This window comes from Colletotrichum fioriniae (genome assembly GCF_027942845.1).
Source record: "Colletotrichum fioriniae strain IMI 355084 chromosome Unknown scaffold_13, whole genome shotgun sequence".
Lineage (NCBI taxonomy): Eukaryota > Fungi > Ascomycota > Sordariomycetes > Glomerellales > Glomerellaceae > Colletotrichum > Colletotrichum fioriniae.
The window spans coordinates 1,820,208-1,844,715 of record NW_027076849.1 but is presented as its reverse complement, the minus strand read 5'-3'; the positions used below and the strand labels follow the sequence as shown (position 1 = coordinate 1,844,715).

General features: G+C 41.0%; 3 protein-coding genes across 3 annotated transcripts; all 3 read left to right on the top strand.

The window, feature by feature from the left end:
- Nucleotides 1-8,301: 8,301 nt before the first annotated feature.
- On the top strand, nt 8,302-9,011 carry SEC23_2 (GTPase-activating protein S23; the record flags this gene model as incomplete). Its single annotated transcript, XM_065758877.1, has 2 exons — nt 8,302-8,463; nt 8,520-9,011. Coding segments are annotated over 2 exons (654 nt in total), but the record flags the coding sequence as incomplete, so codon positions are not given.
- A 196-nt stretch (nt 9,012-9,207) lies between these two features.
- Nucleotides 9,208-10,408, top strand: SEC23_1 (GTPase-activating protein S23; the record flags this gene model as incomplete). Its single annotated transcript, XM_053196647.2, has 2 exons — nt 9,208-10,152; nt 10,205-10,408. The coding sequence occupies 2 exons, from the start codon at nt 9,208-9,210 to the stop codon at nt 10,406-10,408; spliced, it is 1,149 nt and encodes a 382-aa protein (XP_053045802.2).
- Nucleotides 10,409-11,480: 1,072 nt separating this feature from the next.
- Nucleotides 11,481-12,184, top strand: RPL12 (60S ribosomal protein uL11; the record flags this gene model as incomplete). Its single annotated transcript, XM_053196648.2, has 4 exons — nt 11,481-11,484; nt 11,558-11,591; nt 11,650-11,770; nt 11,852-12,184. 4 exons carry the CDS (start codon nt 11,481-11,483, stop codon nt 12,182-12,184), a joined length of 492 nt encoding a protein of 163 aa, XP_053045803.2.
- Between the last annotated feature and the right edge of the window lie 12,324 nt (nt 12,185-24,508).

Here is a 24,508-nt window from a genome sequence, read left to right as displayed (position 1 = left end):
GTTTATATAATAAGATCGATTTTAATTTTATATTTTTTATATTTTAAATTGATTTTAAACACTAGGGTATTAATAAAAATAATATTTAAAATACTATTTACTCCCCTTATATTAAATAAAAAATCTACGTAAGTTTAGCTTTTATTAAGGGTATTACTTAAGTATTAATAAGCGCGTAATTTATTTTATAAATACTTTTAATATTATTAAATTTTTTATATATATTAGTTTTATATATTAGGGGTTAATAAAGTATTTTAATAAGCCTAAATAATACTCGCATATTTTATAATTACTTATTATATTATATTATATTTATTTTTAAATATCTCTTATTATTACTTAGTATTAATTTAGTATTAAATATTAATAATTTTAGAGGTATATAAGTCCTCTATATCCCTAATAATAATAAAGGGTATATTTTATAATAATAATTCTTTAAGTTATATAAGGCGCTCTATAACGTACGTTAGGTTAACTTTATAATACTGAACTATTTTTATTTAAGGATTAGGTCGTAGCGCCCTATATTAAGTTAAAAAAAAGGGTATTTTTAAAAAGACTTAATAACTAATATATAAGTTAATAATCTATATTATACTAACGTTTTTAATTACTTATTATTAAGTTTAGTAATAAGGATAGGGACGTAGTAATTTATTAAATAAAGCTACGTAAAATTCTTATAATAATAGGGTTATGTAATTATTTATAAATCTATATATATTAACTCTTATATTAAGTAGGGCTTTTAAATAAATTTTATATCTATTAAATATTATTATAAGTTTAATTTTTAAAAGTTACTTTTTTATAAAATTTTATAAATTTATTAAATAAATTACTAATCTTTTATTTTTTATACTTTTTCCTAATTAAGAAATTATTTATATTAGGGGGGCCTAGTTTTCTAAGTTTAAAATATATTACTTATTAATAATACTTATAATAATTATAATAATAATAAGCTTTTTAAAAATAATCCTAAAAAACGTAACTAAATTTATTATAAATAAAATAAGTATTATTATTTTTAAGTTTTTAATATAAGGCTTTGAAAAATAATCTTATAGTTAATAACTTAGTTATAAGTATTTTACTTAGTAATACTACTTTTTTTATTTTTAATAATAATAATATAAATAAGTATAGTACTTTTAGGCCTTATTATTAGTTAACAGGGGCTATATAATATTAACGAGCTAGTAATATATTTTATATATTTTTAAAAAATAATATTTTTATTTAAGTATTTAAAAATAGCTTAGTTTTAAAAAATAAATAAAGAGCTTATTATAAAAAGCGGCGCTTTATTAAGACTTAGGAGCTTATTAACGTAAATAAGCTTAATAAAAATAAAGCGTTTTTTAATAAACGTCCTTTAATATAATAAAAAAAGTATTTAGCTTTTTAATTAGTATTATTTATAATAATAGGAGCTAGTATAAGCTAATTTAAGCTTATAAAATAGCTAATTTATTATAATAATCTTATTAAAAATTAATATAAAATAAATAAATTTAGTTATAATATTATTAATTTTATTAATAATATATTTTTAAATAATAGCCGTTAATATTAAAGTTCGTATTTTTAAAATACTTAGTAATATATTAAAGTTAATAAGAGAACTTTGGGTTTTTACTATTATTATTACTTATAAAAATAAGAATATTAAATATTTTATTTAATTTATAAATAAGTTAGTATATTAAGGCCAGGGGTACTCCTTACGGCTACCTTATATTTTTAAATTAAATAAAATACTACTTAAGTACGTAATAAGCTTTTATTATTATTATTATACTTATTATTATTAATATTAAATATAAAACTATTTTTTAATTATTTAATACGTTTATTAAGTATAATGTTAATATAAAAAGTTTTATTTAATTTTTTTTAATATTTTAAAACTTTATAATAGCTTTATTAATAACTTTAACGTTCTTTTTTAGTTATTTTATAAAGCCGCTCGGTATTATTATTTAATTATTTAATTATAAAAACTAATATTTATTTAAGCTAGTATTAGGTAATATATATCTTTAGTTAGCTCTTAACTTAAATATAAAAAATAGTACTTTTATTTTAATTATATAAGTCTTAAATAAACTTAAAATTAGTATTATATTACTTAGTATTATTAAATAGTTTTTTTATTATAAATCTAAATAAGGAATACGAGCTTATTAATAATATAATAAAAAAAATTAAGTTAATTATTTTATATAATAGAGAGTAAAAACTATTTAATAAGCTAGTTAATAAAATTAACCTCAGGGGTTAAATATAAGGAGCTTAATATTTTTATTAGCGCTTATAATACTCTAATATTACTTATATAAGTAACGGCCTTATTAAAAACTATTAATACGAAAAGATATCTATCCTCCTTAACTCTTATTTTAAATTATAATATTTAATAAAAAAAAGTATATATATTTAGAAAATATTAATTATTTTACGTAGTTAATTAATTAATTATTATTTAATATTATACTTTTTTTTAATAAGAGTAGCTATTTATTATAATAAGTTTAATAAGTTAAGATATTATTATTTTATTTTTAAAAAAATAGAGGTTATAAATAATATTAAGTAATATTATAAAAAAGAACTTAAAATAAGTTAAAATACTACTTATATTAACTTAATAAATATAACTTAATATAAAAAAAAATTTAAATTAATAAGTAGAATCTAGGGTACTAGGCTTTTTAAGCTTAGTAATTTAGTAATTACGTAACCCGTAGAGGGGTCCGTTTAATACTTAAAGCCCAAGCGCATAGGGGCCTAGCGCCTAGTACTATAATAAGTTATTTATAAAACTTTATATTTAAGCTTATTTATATTATAATAAATTAATAATAAAAGGTTTTAATATTATTTTAATAAGAGGTTTTCTATAGCTTTTTTATAATATATTTAAATAAAAAAACTAAATAAGCTCTATTTTTTATAAATAGTTTTATAATTTATATATTACTTAGGTTAGTATTAGTAATAAACTAAGGGCTAGTTTAAAATTATTATAATTTATTAATATCCTTAATCTTTTAATAAAATACATTTATAAATATTTTATTATTAACTTTTAAATCGTTAAGCTATTAATAATAGTTTATATATTTTTAGTGTTTTATTTAAATAAGTTTTATATTACTTTTAACAGTTTTTTTAAGTTTTATAAATATTTTAAGCTATTTATTTAGCTTTTTACATAACTAAAAAATTTTTTTTAATTATATTAAAGCGTTTAGTTTTAATAACTTAATTAAAAAAATAATCAGGGGCTAATAATTAAATTAATTTTTAAAAAATAATAATCTTGTAATTTTATTTAATTAAGTTATATAAATAAAGTCTACTATAAATAATATATTATTTTAATTATTTTTATAATAATTAACTAGGGGCCGTAAATACTAGAAGATATATTAATTTAAGATCTTAGTTTAGCTATTTATTTATAAATAATTTATTATTAATAATTATAATTTAATATTATAAAGTTTATAAAGCTTTTTTTTAAAAAAAATCTAATCTATATTAAAAATGATAATTAAAAATGATAGTCTTAAATAGCTTAAAAATTAATAATACTTTTTTTATAAAATATTTTATTTATATTTCAAGTTATAATAATTTTATAATAAAGTATTAAAATAGCTCTTTTACTTAACTTATTAACTATTATATATATTAAATCCTACCCCTTCTAATTAGGGAGTATTATTATAAAATTTATTCAAATATATTATTATAAATAATTAAATATACGTAATAGCCTTAGTTTTCTTAGGGGCTTATTATAAGGCTTTTAAAAAATAATAATATATATAATAACTCCTAATATATAAATATATATTTAATATAAAACTAAATTAATAATGTTATTATTTAAATATTTTAATTATTTTATTATAACTTAGGTATATAAGAGCTTTTTATTTATAAACCTTACGAATTATTATAATATATAAGTTCTTTTTTTTAAAATATAATAAGCTTTACTATTTATTATAAATAACTTATTATTTTAAACTTTTCAATATTTATAGCCCTTGATTATTAATATTTATAATAAAACTAATAATATTATAATTAAATTAGAATTAAGCTTTAAAACTTTTTTTAATTAATAAATACTTTCAAAACTCTTTTTTAATATAAAGGACTCCAATAATAAGCTTAGATTATTAAATTACAATTCTAATTCTACCCGTAGCTTAATAATAATATTTAATAATAACAAGCCTAGCGGTAATAGGACTTAGGTATAATTAGCTTTTTTTAATATTTATTAAGTCTTTATATATTTTATTTTTTATAATAGTATATTTAGTAATATATTTTTCTTATTTTAATTAGTGTTAGGTTTAAAAATTGAAATTAGTTAAAATACTGGCTTAATGAGCTTATTATAAGTTTAAAAAGCCCTTTAAGGTCTGGCCCTGCCTTATTAGGGGCCAACTTTACCCTTATAAGTAAGCTAGTCTTATTAAAGTTAATATTAAGTTTTTATTACGTATATAATAAACTTTATAATTAATTATAACTAGTTATAACGTACCTATATAGCGAGTAACGTATTATAACGAGCAACGCACTCTTTATAACTTCTTAACTATTTTTTATAAATTAACTTAACTATAATATACAAAATTAATTAAAATTATATATTACCCTCTTTTTTTATTATTATTCTAAATTATTTTATAAGTTTATATATTATATTTAAGTTTTTTATAATTATTATATTATTATATATATAGTTTAATACTCTTTATATAACCTTTTTTTTAAAAGTTATTCTTTTTTAATATTAATATTTTTTTTATTTTTATTTTTAGTATTTTTATTTTAGTATTATTAAATAACTTTTTTAAAATATAACTAGGTTTTTTTTATTTTTTTAGTACTTATTTAATACTTCTATCCTTATATAAAACTTACAGTTCTCTATTTTAATAATAATAAGCTTATAAATTAACTTATTAATATTTGTAATTTAAAAATTAATTACTTTATATATTAATATTAATAAACTATTTTAATATATTTAAATTTTATTTTAACTAGCTCGTATATTATTTTTTGCTTATTAAAATAAAAAAATATTATTTTAAAAATTAAAAAAAAAGTTATTTTTTTATAATATATAAAATTTATATTTATATTATTTTATTAATTTCCTTATTATATAAGTATTTTAACAGGGCTAAAGTACTTATTATTAAGAGGTTAAAGCTCGTATAATAAATAAAAAGGTATATAAAAAGTAATAATATTTTATTTTTTTATAATATTTATTAAAATTAGTTAATTTATAGCTATTATAATTATTAAAAATTAAGAAGTAATAAGAGCCTTTTATATAAGTTTTTATATATTAATTAAAATACTTTAGTTAATTTAAGCTAATAATATATATCATTTATTTATTTTTTATTTAGATAGATATATTATATAATTAAAAATTAATTATTAATATATTAAAAAAAGGAGATAATATTTACTTTTTTATAATAATATATAAAAAATAGTACTTAGCTATTTATATATATATTTTAAATAATAAAAACCTATTTTTAATTACTAAGCTATTTTATATAAAGCCTTTTATTATAATTAAAAGTTATAATAACTTTTATATATAATAATATTCTTATTAAGAAGCCCGTTTTATTAAAATTATAAATATTATTATTATATATTCCGTACTTTATAATCGTATTTTATATAAAAAATAAATTAGCTTTATATAATAATAAGATCTTTAACTAAGGCCCTTTAATAATTAATTTAATATTAAAATTATATTTTTAATTTAAAAACGTATTATATAAAGTTCTTTATTTATTATGGTTTAATATATAAGGGTTAATTTAGGGACTATAAAAATAAAAATAGCTCTTTATATAAATATTTTTAGGTCTTTTTTAATAGCTTAAAAAAATAAGGATAATTTAGTTTTTTATTTAAAGAGGATTATATATTTATATAAAAAAAAGGTATCCTAAAAATAATAAAAATAAAATTATAAGGACGTACGTCGCTTATTATGATACGTTACTTATTATATAAGTACGTTAGCTATATTAACTATTAATACTAATTAAATTTAAAATATTAATAAATTTATTATAATATATTAATTACTTTTTTAATAATTAAATATTACCTCTTATTTTTTTAAATTTTTTATTTAATAATAAGTTTTTTTAATACTTTTTATTTAATATACTTAGTTAATATACTTATATAGTAAGCGGGCTATTATAGCAGGCAGGCCACTTTTTATTACTATTTATACCTCTTCTTTTTATAATAACTTTTTTCTAACGTACTTATATAGCGAGCGGGCTATTATAGCGAGCGGGCTACTCCCTTATCGTACCTTAAAAAATCGATTTTTTAATTATTTATTAAAAATCGAATATAAGTTTAAAATATATAAAACTTTCTAATTATATTTTAATAAAAGTTATTATATAAAATTAAATATTTTAAAAATTATATATAGCTTAATTATATATATAAGTTTTTAAAGGTTTAAAAGCTATATATATAAATTATAATTTTTTAAATATTTAATATTATTATATAAATTTATTAAAAACTTATTTAAAAAGTTTTATATATTTTAAACTTATATTCGATTTTAATAAATAGTTAAAAATCGACTTTTAAAAGTACGATAAGGAAGTGGGCGACTCGCTATAATAGGCGACTCGCTATGTATATACGTTATATAAGTAATTATATAATATAAAAAAACTATTAACGTATTAGATTAACTTAAGACCCGCTTATTTAGAAATTTATTAATATTATATAGGTATATATATACGCGATTAGATAAGTAGAAGTAATAGTATATAGATAAATACAAAATCCTATAATATATATACATAAAATAAAGTTAAAAAAAATAAATATTAATAATATTAATGTTATTCTTAATAATAGTAATAAAACGATTTTTAATACTATTATCATAAATTACTATTATTTTAAAAAATAGTAAACTTAGTTAAGTATGCGGGCTTATGAAATAATAATAATATTATATATTTAATATTACTATTAACACGAGATTAATTCGTAATTATAAACTTTATAAAAAGAAAAAATGAATTTTTTTTTAAAAAATAGTTTATTGAAATAATAAGAGTATTTATTAATATTATATATTAATACTATATAAATAATATTTAGAATTATTTAAATAGCTAACAAAAAACAAAATATAAAAAATAAATAAAGCTAGGAAAAAACCACTATATAAAAGTTATTAAAAATAACTTAAAAGAACTATTTTATACTACTGATGGCCCCTTCCCGCTTACTCTCTAACCCGAGTAGGTAATATAAGATCCGAACTTTATCCTATAACTAGAGCCGAGGATTCACCGGTTCTTAGCCGTACTCAGTCAGCTGAACTTCTTGGGTGCCCGTGCGCTCCACCTCCTTACACACAACCGTAGCCGCGCGCTAGAGACCCACAGACTTGGTACCAGTAGGTCACTGGCAGGAACGTAGCTCCACCACAGCTTGTTCCTGACACATTGCCTCCACCCGTAGGCCACAGCTCAAAGCCACCGTCTTGTGGTAATTGTACCGTGGCCAAACCAAACCAACCTGCTTTCTCCGTCGTATCCTCTATTGGACACACTAACTTTCGCGCGCAACCTATTTGCTGGCAACTTAAGTATGAAATAAATGTACTATTGTTCCTGCTCAAACATCTGACACTGACCATATTTCTCAAGATTCACGCCGTATCCGCATCGCCCGACTATCGATCGCCGCAGGACAATCACACAACGATGGACTACGAAGCTCTTAAGGAGCAATGGAGCGAGGTCGAGGACCGCGATGGAGTTCGCCTGAGTTGGAACGTGTTTCCTAGCTCTCGCATGGTCAGTTGCGCTTGGCAAGGTGTCTTTCTTCATCTTCTGACATGTGCTTATGCAGGAAGCATCGCGCTTGGTCGTGCCGATTGGGGCCAACTACACTCCTCTCAAAGAGAAGCCTGACACACCACTCCTCCAATTCGAACCGGTGACTTGCAAGCAACCTTGCCGCTCCGTCCTCAATCCTTTCTGGTGAGTAAAACGATTTGAGTTATCTAGATCTAGAAATCTAACGTGGGCCAGTTCTGTGGACGTAAGAGCCCGTCTCTGGATCTGTCCCTTCTGCCTGTCGCGGAACCCTCTTCCGCCCCATTACAAAGACATCACCGCCAATGCGATCCCCCCCGAACTTCACCCTTCCAACACTACAATCGAGTATCGTCTCTCGCGGCCGGCTCCAAGCCCTCCCATCTTCCTCTATGTCGTCGACACCTGCCAAGAGGACGATAGCCTCGCTGCGCTCAAGGAGTCATTGGTCATGAGCCTGAGCCTGCTACCCGAGAATGCACTCGTTGGTTTAATCACATATGGCACGATGGTAAGTACCATATCCATCGGGTATCCCATGGCCCCCTTTGCTGACCACTTGTCAAGGCCCAAGTTCACGAAATTGGCTACACTGAATGCGCGAAATCATATGTGTTCCGTGGTAGCAAGGACTACTCTGCGAAGCAGGTGCAGGAGATGCTCGGCTTGCTCTCACCAGCAATGCGACCCGGCATGCCCCAGCAACAACCCGGAAGGCCTATGCCTGCCGGCCCTGCGTCGAGATTTCTCCTGCCCGTTCAGCAGGCCGAGTTTCAGCTGACGAAAGCTTTGGAGCAGCTTCAGAAAGATCCATGGCCCGTAGCCAACGACCGCAGGAGTCTGCGCTGCTCCGGCGTCGCTCTCAGTGTGGCTGTAGGACTTCTTGAGTCTTCATTCCAGCACGCCGGTGGCCGCATTATGCTCTTCGCCGGTGGACCCGCAACAGAGGGACCCGGCATGGTAGTTGGCCCGGAGCTGAGAGAGCCCATCCGATCGCATCACGATATTGACCGGGACAACATCAAGTACTACAAGAAGGCACTTAAGGTCGGTACTTAAATGAGGTTTCCCCTGCATGAAAAAGGCTGACACTAGTCGCTAGTTCTATGATATCCTGGCCAAGAGGACCGCTCATAATGGTCACATCATTGACATATTCGCGGGTTGTCTTGATCAAGTCGGTCTTTTAGAGATGAAAGGCCTTTGCAACTCCACCGGTGGCCACATGATTTTGACCGACAGCTTCACTTCCTCTATGTTCAGGCAATCGTTCATTCGTGTGTTCGAAAAGGATGGCGACGACAACTTGCTCATGGGTTTCAATGCTACGCTCGAAGTACTCACCACCAAAGAGTTGAAGGTTACTGGACTGATTGGTCACGCCATTTCACTTAACAAGAAATCGACATCTGTTGGAGAGACGGAATGTGGCATAGGCAACACATGCTCATGGAAGATGTGCGGCATCGACCCTAACGCAAGTTACGGCGTATACTTCGAGATTGCAAGTCAGGGAGGCCCAACGCAGCATCAACAAACGCCACAAAAGGGCATGATTCAGTTCCTCACTTACTACCAACACTCGTCCGGCCAATTCCATTTGAGGGTTACGACAATTGCCAGAAATCTCAGTGGCCCAGCTGGCGATCCAGCCATCGCACAATCGTTCGACCAGGAAGCTGCTGCTGTTCTGATGTCTCGCATTGCAGTATTCAAGGCCGAAGTTGATGACGGCCCGGATGTCTTGCGCTGGGTTGACAGGATGCTTATCAGACTCTGCTCCCGCTTTGCAGACTACCGGAAAGATGATCCATCTTCCTTCCGGCTCGAGAAGAACTTTACGCTGTACCCACAGTTCATGTTCCACCTCCGAAGGAGTCAGTTCCTACAGGTCTTCAACAATTCCCCCGACGAGACGGCCTTCTATCGCCACGTTCTCAACCATGAGGACGTAAGCAACTCCCTCATCATGATACAGCCTACGTTAGACTCGTACACGTTCGATCAGGAGGGTGGCCAACCTGTGTTGCTGGACTCGACTTCCATTCAGCCCACCCATATCCTTCTTCTCGACACTTTCTTCCACATTCTCATTTTCCACGGCGAGACGGTCGCCGAGTGGCGCAAGGCGGGATACCAGGACCAGGAGGGCTATGAAAATTTTGCATCTCTGCTCGAGCAACCCAAGGAAGACGCAAGAGTAAGATCCCTTCCTCCGTTAATTTTCCAGTATGTCAGTTAACACTATGTAGGATCTCATCACCGACAGATTCCCACTTCCTCGATTCATTGTTTGTGATGCTGGAGGTTCTCAAGCCAGATTCCTCCTGTCTAAGCTCAACCCATCGACCACCCACACTACTGGAGCTTATGGCGGCGTGGGTGCGCAAAACGCCCAGACTATCTTTACTGATGATGTGTCTCTGCAAACCTTTATGGACCATCTCATGAAGTAAGGAACCACTCAATCTTTATCCTCTTCTAATTGACTTGCTAACCCTGAGTGTTAGGCTGGCCGTAAGTGGTACAAACTAGATGACCGAGTTGCGTATCGTCACGGGCTGAAGGAGGATAGCGGTGCGGTGCCAGTAAAGGTGGTGGCCGTCTTGTTCGTGCCAAGATACGACAAATCCATAAGATGGGGATCCAGGGGATAATTGCAAATTGAAGCCTTGCTATTTCTGGCATATAAGACTTCTGACTTTGCCGTAATTATGAAGATAAATGCCAATGAACACTGAAGAATTCTGTGTATGACTTCACTTGCGCGAGCAGGGCGGAAAAATGGACCTTGGGCTTTGTGAAACATATCGGATTCATTCATGAAAGAATGGCATATGAGACGATCAGTTCAACGTTATTCAGTCTCTACCTAAGTTAAGGTATTTGACCTGGCATATGTAAAGCGTGACAGAGTGGGGATGTGAGGTAGCTCGAGGACCCCGCCCCCACCAACGTGATTGATTAGGTACCTACTAGGTACGGAGTGGGAGCGTAGCAAGGCAAGGTGATGCACAGAGCACACCAGGTACCTGTAATCGTACCCCAATTTTCCTAGGGCAGTGCCGCAATCGCTGAGGTGCAATCCGTACTTTGACAACGTTGCCTTTCTGACGTGTGGCTGGGATCAGGTAGCGAACGTGGCTTGGTCTACCTATTCGTCCGCAAGGTAAGGTAGGTACCTACCTACCTTAGGTACCTTGCCTTAGCGAGAACTGATAAGAAGATAAGATAGGTAATATTTATCAATCGGTGGCATTTTAGGTGCGAGTAAACCACGTGACAGTTGCGGCTTTCTTTGGCGAAAAGAGCAACAGTGGAGCGCGAAAAAGAGTCATTGGCCAGGCTTTTGTGCACCAATTTTCTCCACTCAGCCACAGAAATTGTGGCGCAGTATGTTAGTCTTTTTTGCCTAGGGCTGCGAGAAGGCGCACAGAACTAATCAACATTTTCCCCCGTCCAACTCGGCCTCAACTCCATCTTTCGACACCAACTTTCCCATCAGACCCAGATCCGAGAGCAGACACGATGCGTGAGTGACCCTTTCGACTGCACTGCCATGAGGCCGAACAAGCGACGACAAGGAAACTAATGGTTCACCACAGCTCCCAAATTCGATCCCAACGAAGTCAAGGTCATGTACGTCGCACCTTCCCCAAAATCTTGAATATTCATCTAACGCAATTTGCCAATATAGCCACCTCCTGGCCACCGGAGGTGAGGTTGGTGCCTCCTCCGCCTTGGCCCCCAAGATCGGTCCTCTCGGTCTGTCTCCCAAGAAAGTTGGTGAAGATATCGCAAAAGCCACTGGCGACTGGGTATGGCAATCTCTCCAACCATGAACTTGTTGACGCCTCCACAAGCGAGCCAGAACAGTACTGATAGGGATGAACTTATAGAAGGGCCTCCGCGTGACGGTCAAGCTCACTATCCAGAACCGTCAAGCCGCCGTCTCCGTTGTCCCCACTGCCTCCTCCCTCATCATCCGCGCCCTCAAGGAGCCCCCCCGCGATCGCAAGAAGGAGAAGAACATCAAGCACAACAAGTCTGTTCCTTTGGAGGAGATCATCGAGATTGCGAGAACCATGCGCCACAAGTCTTTCTCTAAGACGCTGGAGGGTGGTGTCAAGGAGATTCTGGGAACGGCAAACAGTGTTGGATGCCAGGTTGACGGCAAGAGCCCCAAGGCCATCACCGATGCTATCGACGCTGGTGAGATTGACAGTAAGTAACCCCTTGCCTCTACCCAGCTGCATTTCAAACCCGAAAAAAAGTTCTTGGAGTGGCCGGCTAACCAGAATAATAGTCCCCGAGGAATAAAGGAGGTCAATAGCAGCACACTCTCGCATGACTTCTGGAGTTTAGGATTGGTTCTGCATTAAGGGGACTACCCAAAAGGGATAACCTTGGGCAAAGAAAAAAAGAATTGCCAAATGACCAAATGATAAAGTTTCCAAAGACGGTTGTCGCAACCTTGCCCGCCGCGAACTATTGCGTTGTGATATCGAGGTCTTCGAATTGGGGTGGGGATTTCTACCCGGAATCTCGGATGTGCCGTGGCATACTTACGTTCTGGTTTCAAGATAGTCTGAAGCTTCTCAGCAGCAGAGCCATGTCCATAATAATGTACTGTACTCCGCACGCCAAATAGTTTCGTTTGGCATGGCCAAGAAAGATGCGATTGCAGCATTGGTAATGGCTTCGAAGAGTAGGCGACCTCGAGGAACCGGTTAAACATCTGTTCTCACACTCGTAAGGTAGATGACAAATGATGTTCGATGGATTGCGGGCTCTAGTGGTGGGCGGTGCCGAACCGTGGATGTTCGTGTGTTCAGTTGTGTCCTGTGACTACCTTATGTCCAATAAGTATGGTTTGATGCTGGCCAAAAAAAACTCTAGAAAAAAACTAAATGATTCAGACTGCGCAATTGGGTCACCAAAACATGGATGGGAATGCCCTCTTTGGTGCTTGCACAAGATGAGAAGAAGTTGACGAGGGAAGGAGAAATATTGCATCTGGTATAAGGTAGTAAATGCATTCACCAAGGTGCGTATGGTTGGTAAAATTAGCATTGTCTTGGGCAGTGCAGCGAAACCAACGTGTTTGGCACTAATGCATGGATCCAGGCTTGTCACCTCACCGGCGGGCGTTTAAGATTGATAAAAGGTCGGCTTGCTTCCATTGCTGGGTTTGCTGGGTGGTTTTGCCCGCCGTTCCCCATTACTTTACTTTACGTCTAACTAACAATGAGTGACTTGTCCACGACTGATGGTATCCGTATGATGTATCTACCTCATTCATTCAATGAATTTGCGCCCTCAGCCAAGAGCTTTTCCAAGTCGAGTGAGGGCCTAGTGTTACCTTGATGACTTCCCTGCTTGAGCAACCCCCCTCCCCCAATGGCCGCGCTTTAATACTGCCAGGTTTTGTTGCGGCATTCCCGTCTTGAACCGCTAGGGATAATAGCGAATAATACATACGGAATATCCGTACCTGTAATGTGTATAATCGCTCGTCTCGACTACTGCTGGAGGTTACGATGTCACCCTTTCCCAAAATATTTGCCATTCCCTCCTCCTTTGCATCCCTTTGTCTCAAGTACCTATGAGCCGCTGCCAGCCGCTGCCTCCTGTCCTGTAGGTATCCGTACCTCCTTCGTTACTCACCTTCCATTGTCTGACCGCTTTTGAGAAATATGGAGCACGCCCCAGTTGTGAACCCCCCACCTCGCCCGCCCCTGTCACCTACCTCGCGTCAAGCCTCAGGGTACCTTTCCTCACCTCATCACACCCACCCCAGTCACGACATCCGACTTTTGAGTAGCCAAACCCCCAACCCAAGGCACCCCATGCCCATGGTCCGCGCATACAAAATACTGCGCAGACATGTGTCTAGTATCCGTACGGAATAGTGCGCTGACCTTTCCTCACGCCGTAAGATACACTCTGCTCTTGGATACGTACCTCCGCGTCAGGCTGGAGGTCATAAGCTGGGAGAGAATCTGGAGACTTCTTGACAGATCCTCGAGACGAGATTGAATCTGGGCCATTGGGTAGCCTTCAGGTCAACTCGCTACATCGGGCTGCTATTCATTCCAATAGTCTGGCCGTCGACTTCTGACCTCCTATTACACTGCTGTGACTGCCGTGACTGCCTGAGTGGTCCGCCCAGATGATCGCCTTATCTATTTGACCTGCGCTTCTTGCTTCTCCCAACGGCTGCCGTGCTACGGCTACCACCACCACCACCCGACTGGGGCTAAACTGGGCTGAATCGCATTGTATCTTCCTACCACAACCAAACTTGTAGCCACGGCCACGGCTGCAAGCTATAGCTGTCATTCCCGCTCCCGTCGCGGCTACCGCCACCCACGGCTACCGTTACTGCTGCTACTACTTCTACTACCACTGCCGCTACAGATTTCGCACTAGTCGCATTGTATCTCGTTCCGCCCTCCACGTTGCTTTCGCATTCTTCTTCTCGTCAATAGAGGACCACTCGATCGACCGCCTCAACCTTTTCTCCTGCGATCTTTGTCGCTGGACACGTCGGTCAGGGAGACCGTCTTCAACGTTGCCGTCCTTCCATTAGCCTCTCCGGCCTCCCATTGCCCCGACCGACGAACCCGGCGCCATCTTTACGACCCAACGACGAACCTCTGTAAAACGAAACAAAAATAAATAAAAAACGATTTTTTCTCGACATTGCCTTCCGTCGCGCTTCGTCGAACTTGAACCACAAGGAATTCGGACCCCTAGGCTTGAAAAGGCCGCAGGGCAGGTGGCATTGCTATCGGGCATTGGCACAGCCGTTCGCTCGAGGCGTCCCAGAGGCCATGCCCGTCAGCCGGCCTGTCAGCCATGCTTTAGCCAGCAGGCAATGACAACTGGTTCCCGGATCGATATATCCAGCCCGGAACTCGCAGCACTCTCCTTCGTGCTGAGCTCGCTCATTCCGCGCTCCGCTTCATGATATCCAGAAGCGCCTCGTCGTCTTCATCACATAACCCATGTTGCCTCTAGTTCAGATGCACCATACGGTGCCACAGGCGCCAAACTTCGATTCCCTCCCGCCCTTCCAGCAGTCACAACAGCAGCAGCAGCACCAGCCAGAAGACTACCCACCGCAACAACATGACTACCATCTGCTCCCTCACTTCAGCACGTATACATTCGATGAGAACTTACGCTGCCTCCCAGCCGGCTCGGCGAACGCTCTTTTCCCTAACGGCAAGACGCCACGATCCTTTCCAGTCCGGACTTCACACCCCAATCAACCGATTCAACGCCGCACGACGGCCACAGGCCAGTCGCATTTTCTTGACGGACCGGAACATCAGTTGCGACGTAAGACGCCGAGTGGCACTATTGAAGCTGGCTACGATGGTTCACATGCTCAATACGCCTCGAGGCCTCCGCCCCTGAAGCAGATGGCGCTCCCGGCGGTTCAAATGGCGTATAATACGAATCGCCCTCGCCAGACCACCGACCAGATCCGCAACTCTTTGCCTGTCCGTGATCACGCAGGCGGTAGTTTGAATTTAACGCCTCCAACATATCAACTATGGCCCCTTGCACAGGACTTGACGCACCAGTCGATGCACTCTACCGTCTCTCCGGCCTCTTCGCAATATGGGTTCAACACTCCGGACACGGCTGCGCTGTTTGGCTCTACTCCTCAGCTTCATTCGCGGCCTTCGCTGTTCAATACCAACCCTTACTTCCCGGGGACTCTCCCTTCTGGAAATACCGGAGCCAGCATCCCGGGTTTACTACATGTAGCCAACTCGTGGTTTCCGGCGCATCAGCAAGAGCAGAGCTATGTCGGCCCGCCAATGCACCATACCCCGTCTCCGTCACCATCAATGTATGACCATCGTTACTCCAAGGTGCAGAATCAGATAATAGGACCATCTGCCCACTTCACTCCACCGGATCCTTACGCTCACCTATCAGCATATGGGTCTGGCTTTCTACAACCAGCACAAACTCATTTGGAGGCTCTTACGCTAGAACCGCACCAATCTATCGGCGCTGTTGATTCTATGAACAAGACACATCCATCCGCGTTCAGAGAAAAAGCGCTGGCTCAAGCGCACCGAAGTTATGTCGATTTACTCGCACTCTTGCATCATGGGCGCAAAACTCAGCAATTGAGGCCTGGCTCAGCTTTGAGCACTACCTCAAGAATGGTGGTATATCCCAAACCGCCTAAACAGCCCATCGTCACCTTGGCCCCGGACCTCTTTTTCCCGGGAGATGCGGCAATGATGGCCAACGCAAACCTCAGGAACACCCAAGACAGCATGCTATTCGGTCCCTTGGGAGACAAATTGCCACTCACCACGCAGCACGCTGGCTGGGACGGAGTTCAGGATTTCCGGCATGTCAATTTCCCGGTCGCGAACACAAGTGGCTCCTTGTATCCGAATCAGACCTCGAGAGGCTCACCTTTCGCGAATGCCAAAAGCTCCCTAGAGCTTCTCACTCGTTTATGTGAGCACTCCAAATGGAAATGGATTGATGGTGTTCTACTGGGCGGCTGCTTGCATTACGGCCTGGAACACTTTGAGGAAGCCTTAGAATGGTTTACCCGAATCACTTCCCTGGAGCCGAAGTAAGTCTCTATCCCACCTCTGCTATCTTGCGTCTGGCTTCTACTGTGATATTGCGAGCTCACTCTTACTGACTCGTCATGTAGCCATGTGGAAGCAGTGTCGAACCAGGCAGCGACTTTGTACTGCCTGAATAGACAAGAGGAGGCGGAGAAGTGCTGGTTGAAGGCGATCAAAACTCGACCGCAGTACCTTGAAGCGGTAGAACATTTGGTCGGTCTGCTGTACAAGAAGAAAAGCGTCGACGCGGTTGATGTCATCAGTTTTGTTCAAAAGTCTCTTAAGCTACCAAAGGGGTCAACAGGGGAGACTGGCTATGAACCTGCCGCTGCCCGAAGAGATGCTGCTTCCAGCCTGGCGGCTAGCCTTCTAGACGAAAGCCGAACCCAGCCTGGCTTTGGTTCGAGCGGTTATGCCATTCCAGGTACCGAAAATGGCCGCATCCTCGCATTAGTCCATGCCAAAGGGACAATGCTGTACAGTCTGAAGGATATCGCAGGGGCGTCTGAAGCCTTCGAGGAAGCTGTCTTGATCAGCGCAGGAAGGAGAACAGCATCTGTTCAGACGTTGGTCCGACAGATCCAGCAAGTTCTGGCACCAAACGGCAGCAATCGCTGTGTCAGTGATACGGCGACGCCGTCTCGCCCCTTGTTACTGCCACCTGAACAGGCGAGGCGCACGGCAAAGCTGGTTTTTTCTAACAACGGCGATCTCCCTGGACTACGGTTCGTGCCTGAGGGCGGCCCTAAGCGAGCGGCAATTCAAACTACGAGCAACTCGCTACTTTCTCTCGCCAAGATATTCCAGGACGCCATGTCCTCTGGCTCACAGGCTGCCGGACTAGTCAGGAAGTCGGCCGGCGTTGGTGACATTCTTTCTCTTTACTATCTTTCATTGTCACTTCAAGAGAGCCCATCTACGGCAAATAATGTAGGCATTCTACTTGCCAGTGTACAGCAGCCCATGGCAGCAACATCGAGTCAGACTTTATCGTCATTGCCTAGTATCCCTGGCATTACCCCTGGCAGTGGACTCGCTTTGGCTCTTGCGTACTATAATTACGGGCTTACACTGGATCCGAAGCATGTTCACCTGCACACCAATCTCGGCAGCCTTCTCAAGGATATTGGACAGCTGGACCTTGCGATTCAGATGTATGAGCAGGCTGTTCAGTGCGATGGAAACTTTGATATCGCCCTGACAAACCTTGCAAACGCCGTCAAGGATCGGGGGCGTATCAGCGATGCAATCACATACTACAAAAGGGCTGTTCACTCCAATCCAGAATTTGCAGAAGCAGTGTGCGGGTTGTCTACCGCCTTGAACTCGGTTTGCGACTGGAGAGGCAGGGGCGGCGCACGACTACAGGGGGGCACATACGATCGCTGGCATGTTGACAATGAGGGCATGTTTTTCGATGCTACAAAGGAAGACCATGGATCCGGCCTCACGAAGAAAGTTATCGACATCGTGTCTCGCCAACTCGCTGACGCGTCAACTTGGGGCGTTGGCGTTCTACAAGATAACGACATTGCCGTATTGGTTGCACAGCTGTGCTTGGTCGACGGGGAGTCGGAAGACGCCCATTCTGACTTCTCGACAAAGCTACTTAGCTGGTCCAAGAGTCCTTGGGAAGGATCGCGTCTGCTGAGGCTCGTGGAGCGTGGAGCACGGGCAGCGATGCGGCGATGGTATTGCGACAAGTTTGTTCGGGGCTCAATGAAGCCAGCCTCCGAGTACATGCGTCCTCAACTGCCGTCTACCCTCGCTGTACCGTCCGCTCCAACAGTTTTACCATTCCATACCTTCACTTGCCCCTTGACAGCGAAGGACATTCGCATGATATCACAACGCAACGCGTTCAGGATCTCATGTTCAACACTTCGCTCTCCCTGGGTTCCAAAGACAGTCTACCCGCCGCCTGCGCCTCCATCGCCTCATCTGAATGTTGGCTATGTTTCTTCAGACTTCAATAACCATCCCTTGGCTCACCTGTAAGACGGCTCGAATCGATTCCACGTTGCCTTGCCGCAGCCTGTACTGACATCTTAACAGTATGCAATCTGTTTTCGGTTTTCACGATACCACTCGCGTAAAGGCATTCTGTTATGCCACAGCAGCAAGCGATAAATCTGTTCATCGGCTGCAGATTGAACGTGAAGCGCCCGTATTCAGAGATGCCAGCACATGGACTTCGGACAGGCTAGTTGAGCAAATCGTTCAAGACAATATCCATATCCTTGTCAACCTGAATGGCTATACTAGAGGTGCCCGCAACGAAATTTTTGCTGCGAGACCTGCTCCGATCCAAATGTCCTTCATGGGCTTCGCCGGCAGCTTGGGTGCCGAGTGGTGTGACTATCTGCTTGCAGATGCCACGGCAATCCCCCCGGAGACATTACGCCCTTGGCGTGGTAACCTCTCTGTTAAAGACATTTTCGATGATAAAACTGAAGAAGGCGATGGAGACTGGATCTACTCGGAGAATATTGTGTTCTGCAAAGACACTTTCTTTTGCTGTGACCATGCGCAGTCGAGCGACCCCGATGAACATAAAGTATCATGGGAAGATGAGCAGTGTCGACGGTGGAGCATGCGGAAAGAGCTGTTTCCTAATCTGCCCGATGATACCGTTATCATGGGAAACTTCAATCAACTATACAAGGTTCGTCATTTTCCGCTTATTTAAGCATCACCACCGGAACCATTAGCTAATTCGGTTTCAAGATCGACCCTACAACGTTTCGGACATGGCTACGCATCCTGGCACAGGCTCCCAAGGCCATTCTATGGCTCTTGCGATTTCCCGAACTGGGAGAAACAAATCTTAGGAGGACGGCGAAGGATTGGGCTGGGGAAGAAGTTGCTAGCCGAATCATATTCACGGACGTGGCACCGAAGAACCAGCATATATCCCGAGCTCGCGTTTGCGATTTATTCCTCGACACTCCCGAATGTAACGCGCACACCACTGCCGCAGATGTATTGTGGTCTAGTACGCCTCTTCTCACACTACCACGATACCCCTACAAGATGTGTTCGCGTATGGCGGCTTCAATTCTCAAGGGCGCGCTGCCCAAAGGTCCTGTAGGTGTCGAGGCAGCAAAAGACCTCATCGCTGGCAGTGAAGACGATTACGAGCTCTTTGCCATCAGACTAGCTAATGACCTATCCTATCGAATTGGTCGTGGTGGTTATGGTGAAGGCAGGGGTCGGTTGGCAACCTTGCGCAAAACACTGTGGGACAGCAAATGGACCTGTGCGCTTTTCGATACCAGGCGATGGGTGGTTGATCTAGAGAGGGCCTACGACGAGGCGTGGCGGCGATGGGTAGCGGGAGAGGACGGAGATATCTACTTGTAGAGGCTCCAGCATTTCTTTCAGGGGCATGGCATCTTTGATTACGCTTTCATGTACTGGGACGAAGAGCTCGCGCCCAGTACTTACTTATACTTGCCGAAATCATGTTAGTTTTGGGGCAGTCTTCTTTGACTTTCATTCTGGATGCACCACTTGGTACTTGCAGGCTGGCTTAGGTGCTGGCCAAGTTTAGACATCAGCGGCGGGAGTCCCAGGCGGAGGACATGCTATTGATTTGCTTATACACCAGTCCAGAGCAATGCTGCTCGATGGGCTGATCATATCTTTCCCTGCTTTGACGTTACTGAGGAGAACTCAGTGTTGGTTGCGGGATGGAGTCGGCGTTTGGAGGAAGGCTTGCTTTAGAGCAGGCTATGATGTACATAATAATACCCTGGGCCTCTTTCCTCGTCCATGTGAGATGTGAGGCCCTCGCGATCCACGTTTGATTGAAATCGATTGCTTTTACATACTAGGCTTCTACCAGCCATCAGACCATCCCAATCAAGGTTGAAACTTTTATACTCTTTCATCACCAACACGCTCACGCCTTCCTCTACGGGCTGCATCTGCAGAGGCTTGAAAGCGACGGCCAGTAGACACGACGAGCGTGAGAAAGCTAGGCTGGTTTGAATGACGGAGGTCAAGACTGGGATGCAGCATAGAGCTATCGCCACTCCCTTTACCTCGGATGGAAGGGAAAGCGGAAACAGGATACTGATCCACCAAGCGGTTGTAGCCAGTACCACCGCACCCATCGTGGACTTGGAGTGGCATTCGTGCCATGGGAACACTAGCGTACGGGGGAAGCTAAGCAGGCGGTAAGAACACCGTTGACTCGTTTCGTCAACCGTGAAAATGCCCAACGTTCCGTATAGCAACCAATAGTAAGACGAGGACTTCAAAATGTTTCTCCCTCAGCATACGAACTACTACGAGAGGCTTCCAAATGGAGATGGGGGGTCGGCATGGCTCACTAGTAATGACGCTCGAACTAGGCTTGACTGAAGTAGATTCCCCCATTAGTTGTGCGTGTGTCTGTCCGAAGACGATTGTCGCACCGCTGTCGAACCATGCCCTTTCCTACTTAGGAGCACCGGGGAGGAGGATGAACGCCACGAACGTGGAAACTAGGTCTTGGGGCCAGATCCGTTTGCTCGATAGCACGGGGATAATGATCGTAGCCTGGTAGCCATCCATTCGACAACGTTTGGGCCGGGGAGTGAAAGGGAAAGCTGTATTGAGAAAGGCGTCATACTTCTTCCAGAGCAAGAGTGGGCGTGGCGAAGTAGTCCAACGACTCGGTGAATAAGACCATGTGCGTTTTCGTCTCCCAACGATAAAGACCATGAGGCGTCGTTAATTCGAGCAAGAAAGACAGGTCTGAAATGATGTGCGAGAAAAGGTCTACATCCTTCAATCAGCTCACTCGCCCTCCTCTTGTTAGCCCCCCTTCCCCGTTTTATCCCTGAGGACAGTGACCCGCGAACCCTCACGACAGATTCGGCCAATAATTGCCCATCTAATGGAAAACAGAACCATTAAGGGGTTCAGGACGATGATGCTTATTCGATGAGGAAGAAGGGCTTGTGCGAGATAAGAGTCGTGGGCCTGGAGGACGTACACGACCGTTCGAACCCGTTCAGTTAGATCTAGGTGGCACCCCGTGATGTCTCGAGGCCGCTGGCTGCAGTACCAAGAACCACATCAATTTGGCGTTCATGAGGTTCCTGTCTGTGTGGACATGGTCGGAAGTTCCATATTCTCCTTCCTCTCATGCTCTTAGTGTTGCAACATCACGACGGAACTCTAATAATAATCGCCATAACAACGAAATTTACAGCAGAAGCAGTAACAAACGGAGCAAACAGTATTATTTCAAAAGGAATCTTGGCGCATACGAGATTCATCGTAGTTGAGGTAAACTAGCAGAAGGTACCAGCGAGATCTTCCTGTCCACCATTTGCAGTTGTCGGCCGTCTTCAATGTCTCAGCAACATGGAAAACGAGATGAGAGCAAGTACATTAAGGATGAGGTCAGATCACATAGAAGTCTTCATTCCAGTCCCACGAAAGAGCTAGGATATGGGTTCACTGATTCACATCTTGTGGCTGGCTCGGGGCCAGGGAAAAGGGCACGAGGCGTAGGTCGAATCATGGCCACATTATTCGCGACGGTAACACTTTCATGGCACCCTCGTCGCTCGTCGATAGTCCGAGCGCATATTACTGGCCAAAGGGCGGGCTGGCTTGGTATCCGTGGATTTGGTTGGAACTGCCCTCGTTGGTGAAGCCATTATGACAGAAACGTGGCTGGCTAGCTAGACGTAACAGACCGTTGCTGGGAACCGTTGTGCTGGTAGCGCCGCCGTGGAACTAAATAACGAGACCTCGCTCGGACATTCGTCTGTTAATGCATGCCCCGGGCTGGTACTGGCGCCGAACCCATAAAAGCTTGGTCCTGGCTCATGCCAACGACATTGAAGCCGCGGTGAAGATGTATTTTTGGTTCTTCTAGTGGGCCGTCACCGAGTCGGAGAGGTAGGGTACGTCAAGGACGGCAGGAATATGGTCAGTAAAGCAATCATTATCTTGTGCAGCAGGAGTTCCTGCGAGAGGGCGTACTGAGGTAGACACGGAGGTGATGATAGGTCATCTCGGCTTTTCGAATCCTTACCATAGCCCTCGTGATTGTCTATGAGGAATTGGAGCCTACCGAGCAGCGAGGGCATCGGGGCGGCCTTTCGCCAGAGGACCACTGACCGCAGAGAGAATCGCTCTCATGCTATACGAGGGAGGGGATGCTCGCCCGCCGTGTAGACGACACCGCATCCATGATTCTGCTATGGCCATAAGCTGTAGCCGGAATATTCTCTCCACAAGGCCACTCCGACGGTTGGGTCTCCTCAGAGCTTACCTCACGGTGGGGAAAAATGACTGACTGCCCAGGTATTGGGTTCACCTGAGCGGAAAGAGCTCCAGCCCTTACCATTGGCTACTCGAATCCTTGATGTAATGGAATGGCGAGAGGACGGTGAGTGAACGTACGTAAACGATTTGTTGCTCAAGCTTCGGTATCGTTGCGTAGGGTGGAAAGGGGGGATGGATGCACGTCTGGCACGGAACGTTCTCGCCCCGAAAGTGCACCAAGGGCGAAAAAGACTGATTGGACGGCTGTATAAATGGCACTGGGCAGAAGCTGGAGTTTGGGAGACGGGAATAGCGTAGAAGCGCAGACGTACGGGGACGGGGATCCAGGAAACTGGTGCGAAGGTGAGGTGAGGAGAAGAAGGACAATGGCCAGGCGGCAGGGAGCCGGTCGGGGCGAGAGTGACGGTAACATGGCCAGGGTAAGGTACGGGGACAGTGATGAGGAATCAAATGCACAAGTTCAGACAGAGCTGATGGGAAACCGGCCGGTGCTTCTTTACATTTCGGAGCTGATATGCCCTGCATGACAATGGTGAGTTCCATTGTTGTATTCTTGCGGATACCTTACCTACGTTAGACTGAGGTGTATTCGTACATACAGCCAGCCTGTGTCCTATCACCCCGTGATGGTCAGGAAACGACGACGAGCCGGGGTCAGCTGGGAATAGATGCAGGTGAGGTGCAGCTGGAGGTGGGGATTCTTGTTTCATGAAACCGACGGGTCGGTTAAAAGCTAATGATTCTCTCCTGCTTTTGCGGTGAGATTCCCATGTGTACAGAGTAGCTATGTACTCGGCATGTCCTGGCTGGAGATCATTGGTAGGCCCAGGGGAGGGGGAAAGGGGCCAGGGATAAAAATTGTAGAGGTGGATCCGTTATGAACGGGGAATTTTAAGAAAAAAAGGACGGGGATGCAGCAGAGGGAAGGGGCAGCATATGAGGAAAATGCCAAATCGTCAAAATTCGCTTGCGATGTCTATTTGTGGCCTAGTCCAGCTAGCATGGGGTGCTAGCCTGTATCCGTACGGAGTTTTCTTTTTCTTTTTTCACCAAGTACCAATGGCCCCGGGAGAGGAGGAGGAAAGGGAGCCTAGTTGTTGGAGAGGATGTGGAGCTACTAATTGTACAATGGTAGGGCATGCTAGTATCATCCCAGAACAACGAGTCGACTACAACTATTGAATCGACAATACCATGCTACCGCCGTATGCATGGTATATGTGTGAGACGATGGTCTCTACAGCTGAATGCTGAATTTGTTGGAGCTGAAGTTGAACCTGCCGAGTCCGAGGAGGCCAGAGGAGAGGGGGGAGTTGGCGGCGCAATTTGTTTGGCAGAGGTGCTGACGGCGAAAGGAATATGGGCAAATTAACCCTCAGGTGTGACAAACGACAGCCAACCATTGGCATCATCGTCAAGACTTGCAGCATGTCTAATTGGATAGGGAATGCACTTGCTGTTTATTCGTATGTCATTTGCGCCTCCGGCCCCGTAGTGTCGGTCCGTCCGCTCGCCGGCCCATTGCCGTCAGCACGCTACAGCACACCCAACGTCGAGAACCATACAGCTGGAAAGGATGCCAACGGCCTTTGCTTGCGGGTTTCAACGTAGCCTATTCCTTGGTACAGCGGGTGCCACGACCCTAGGGGA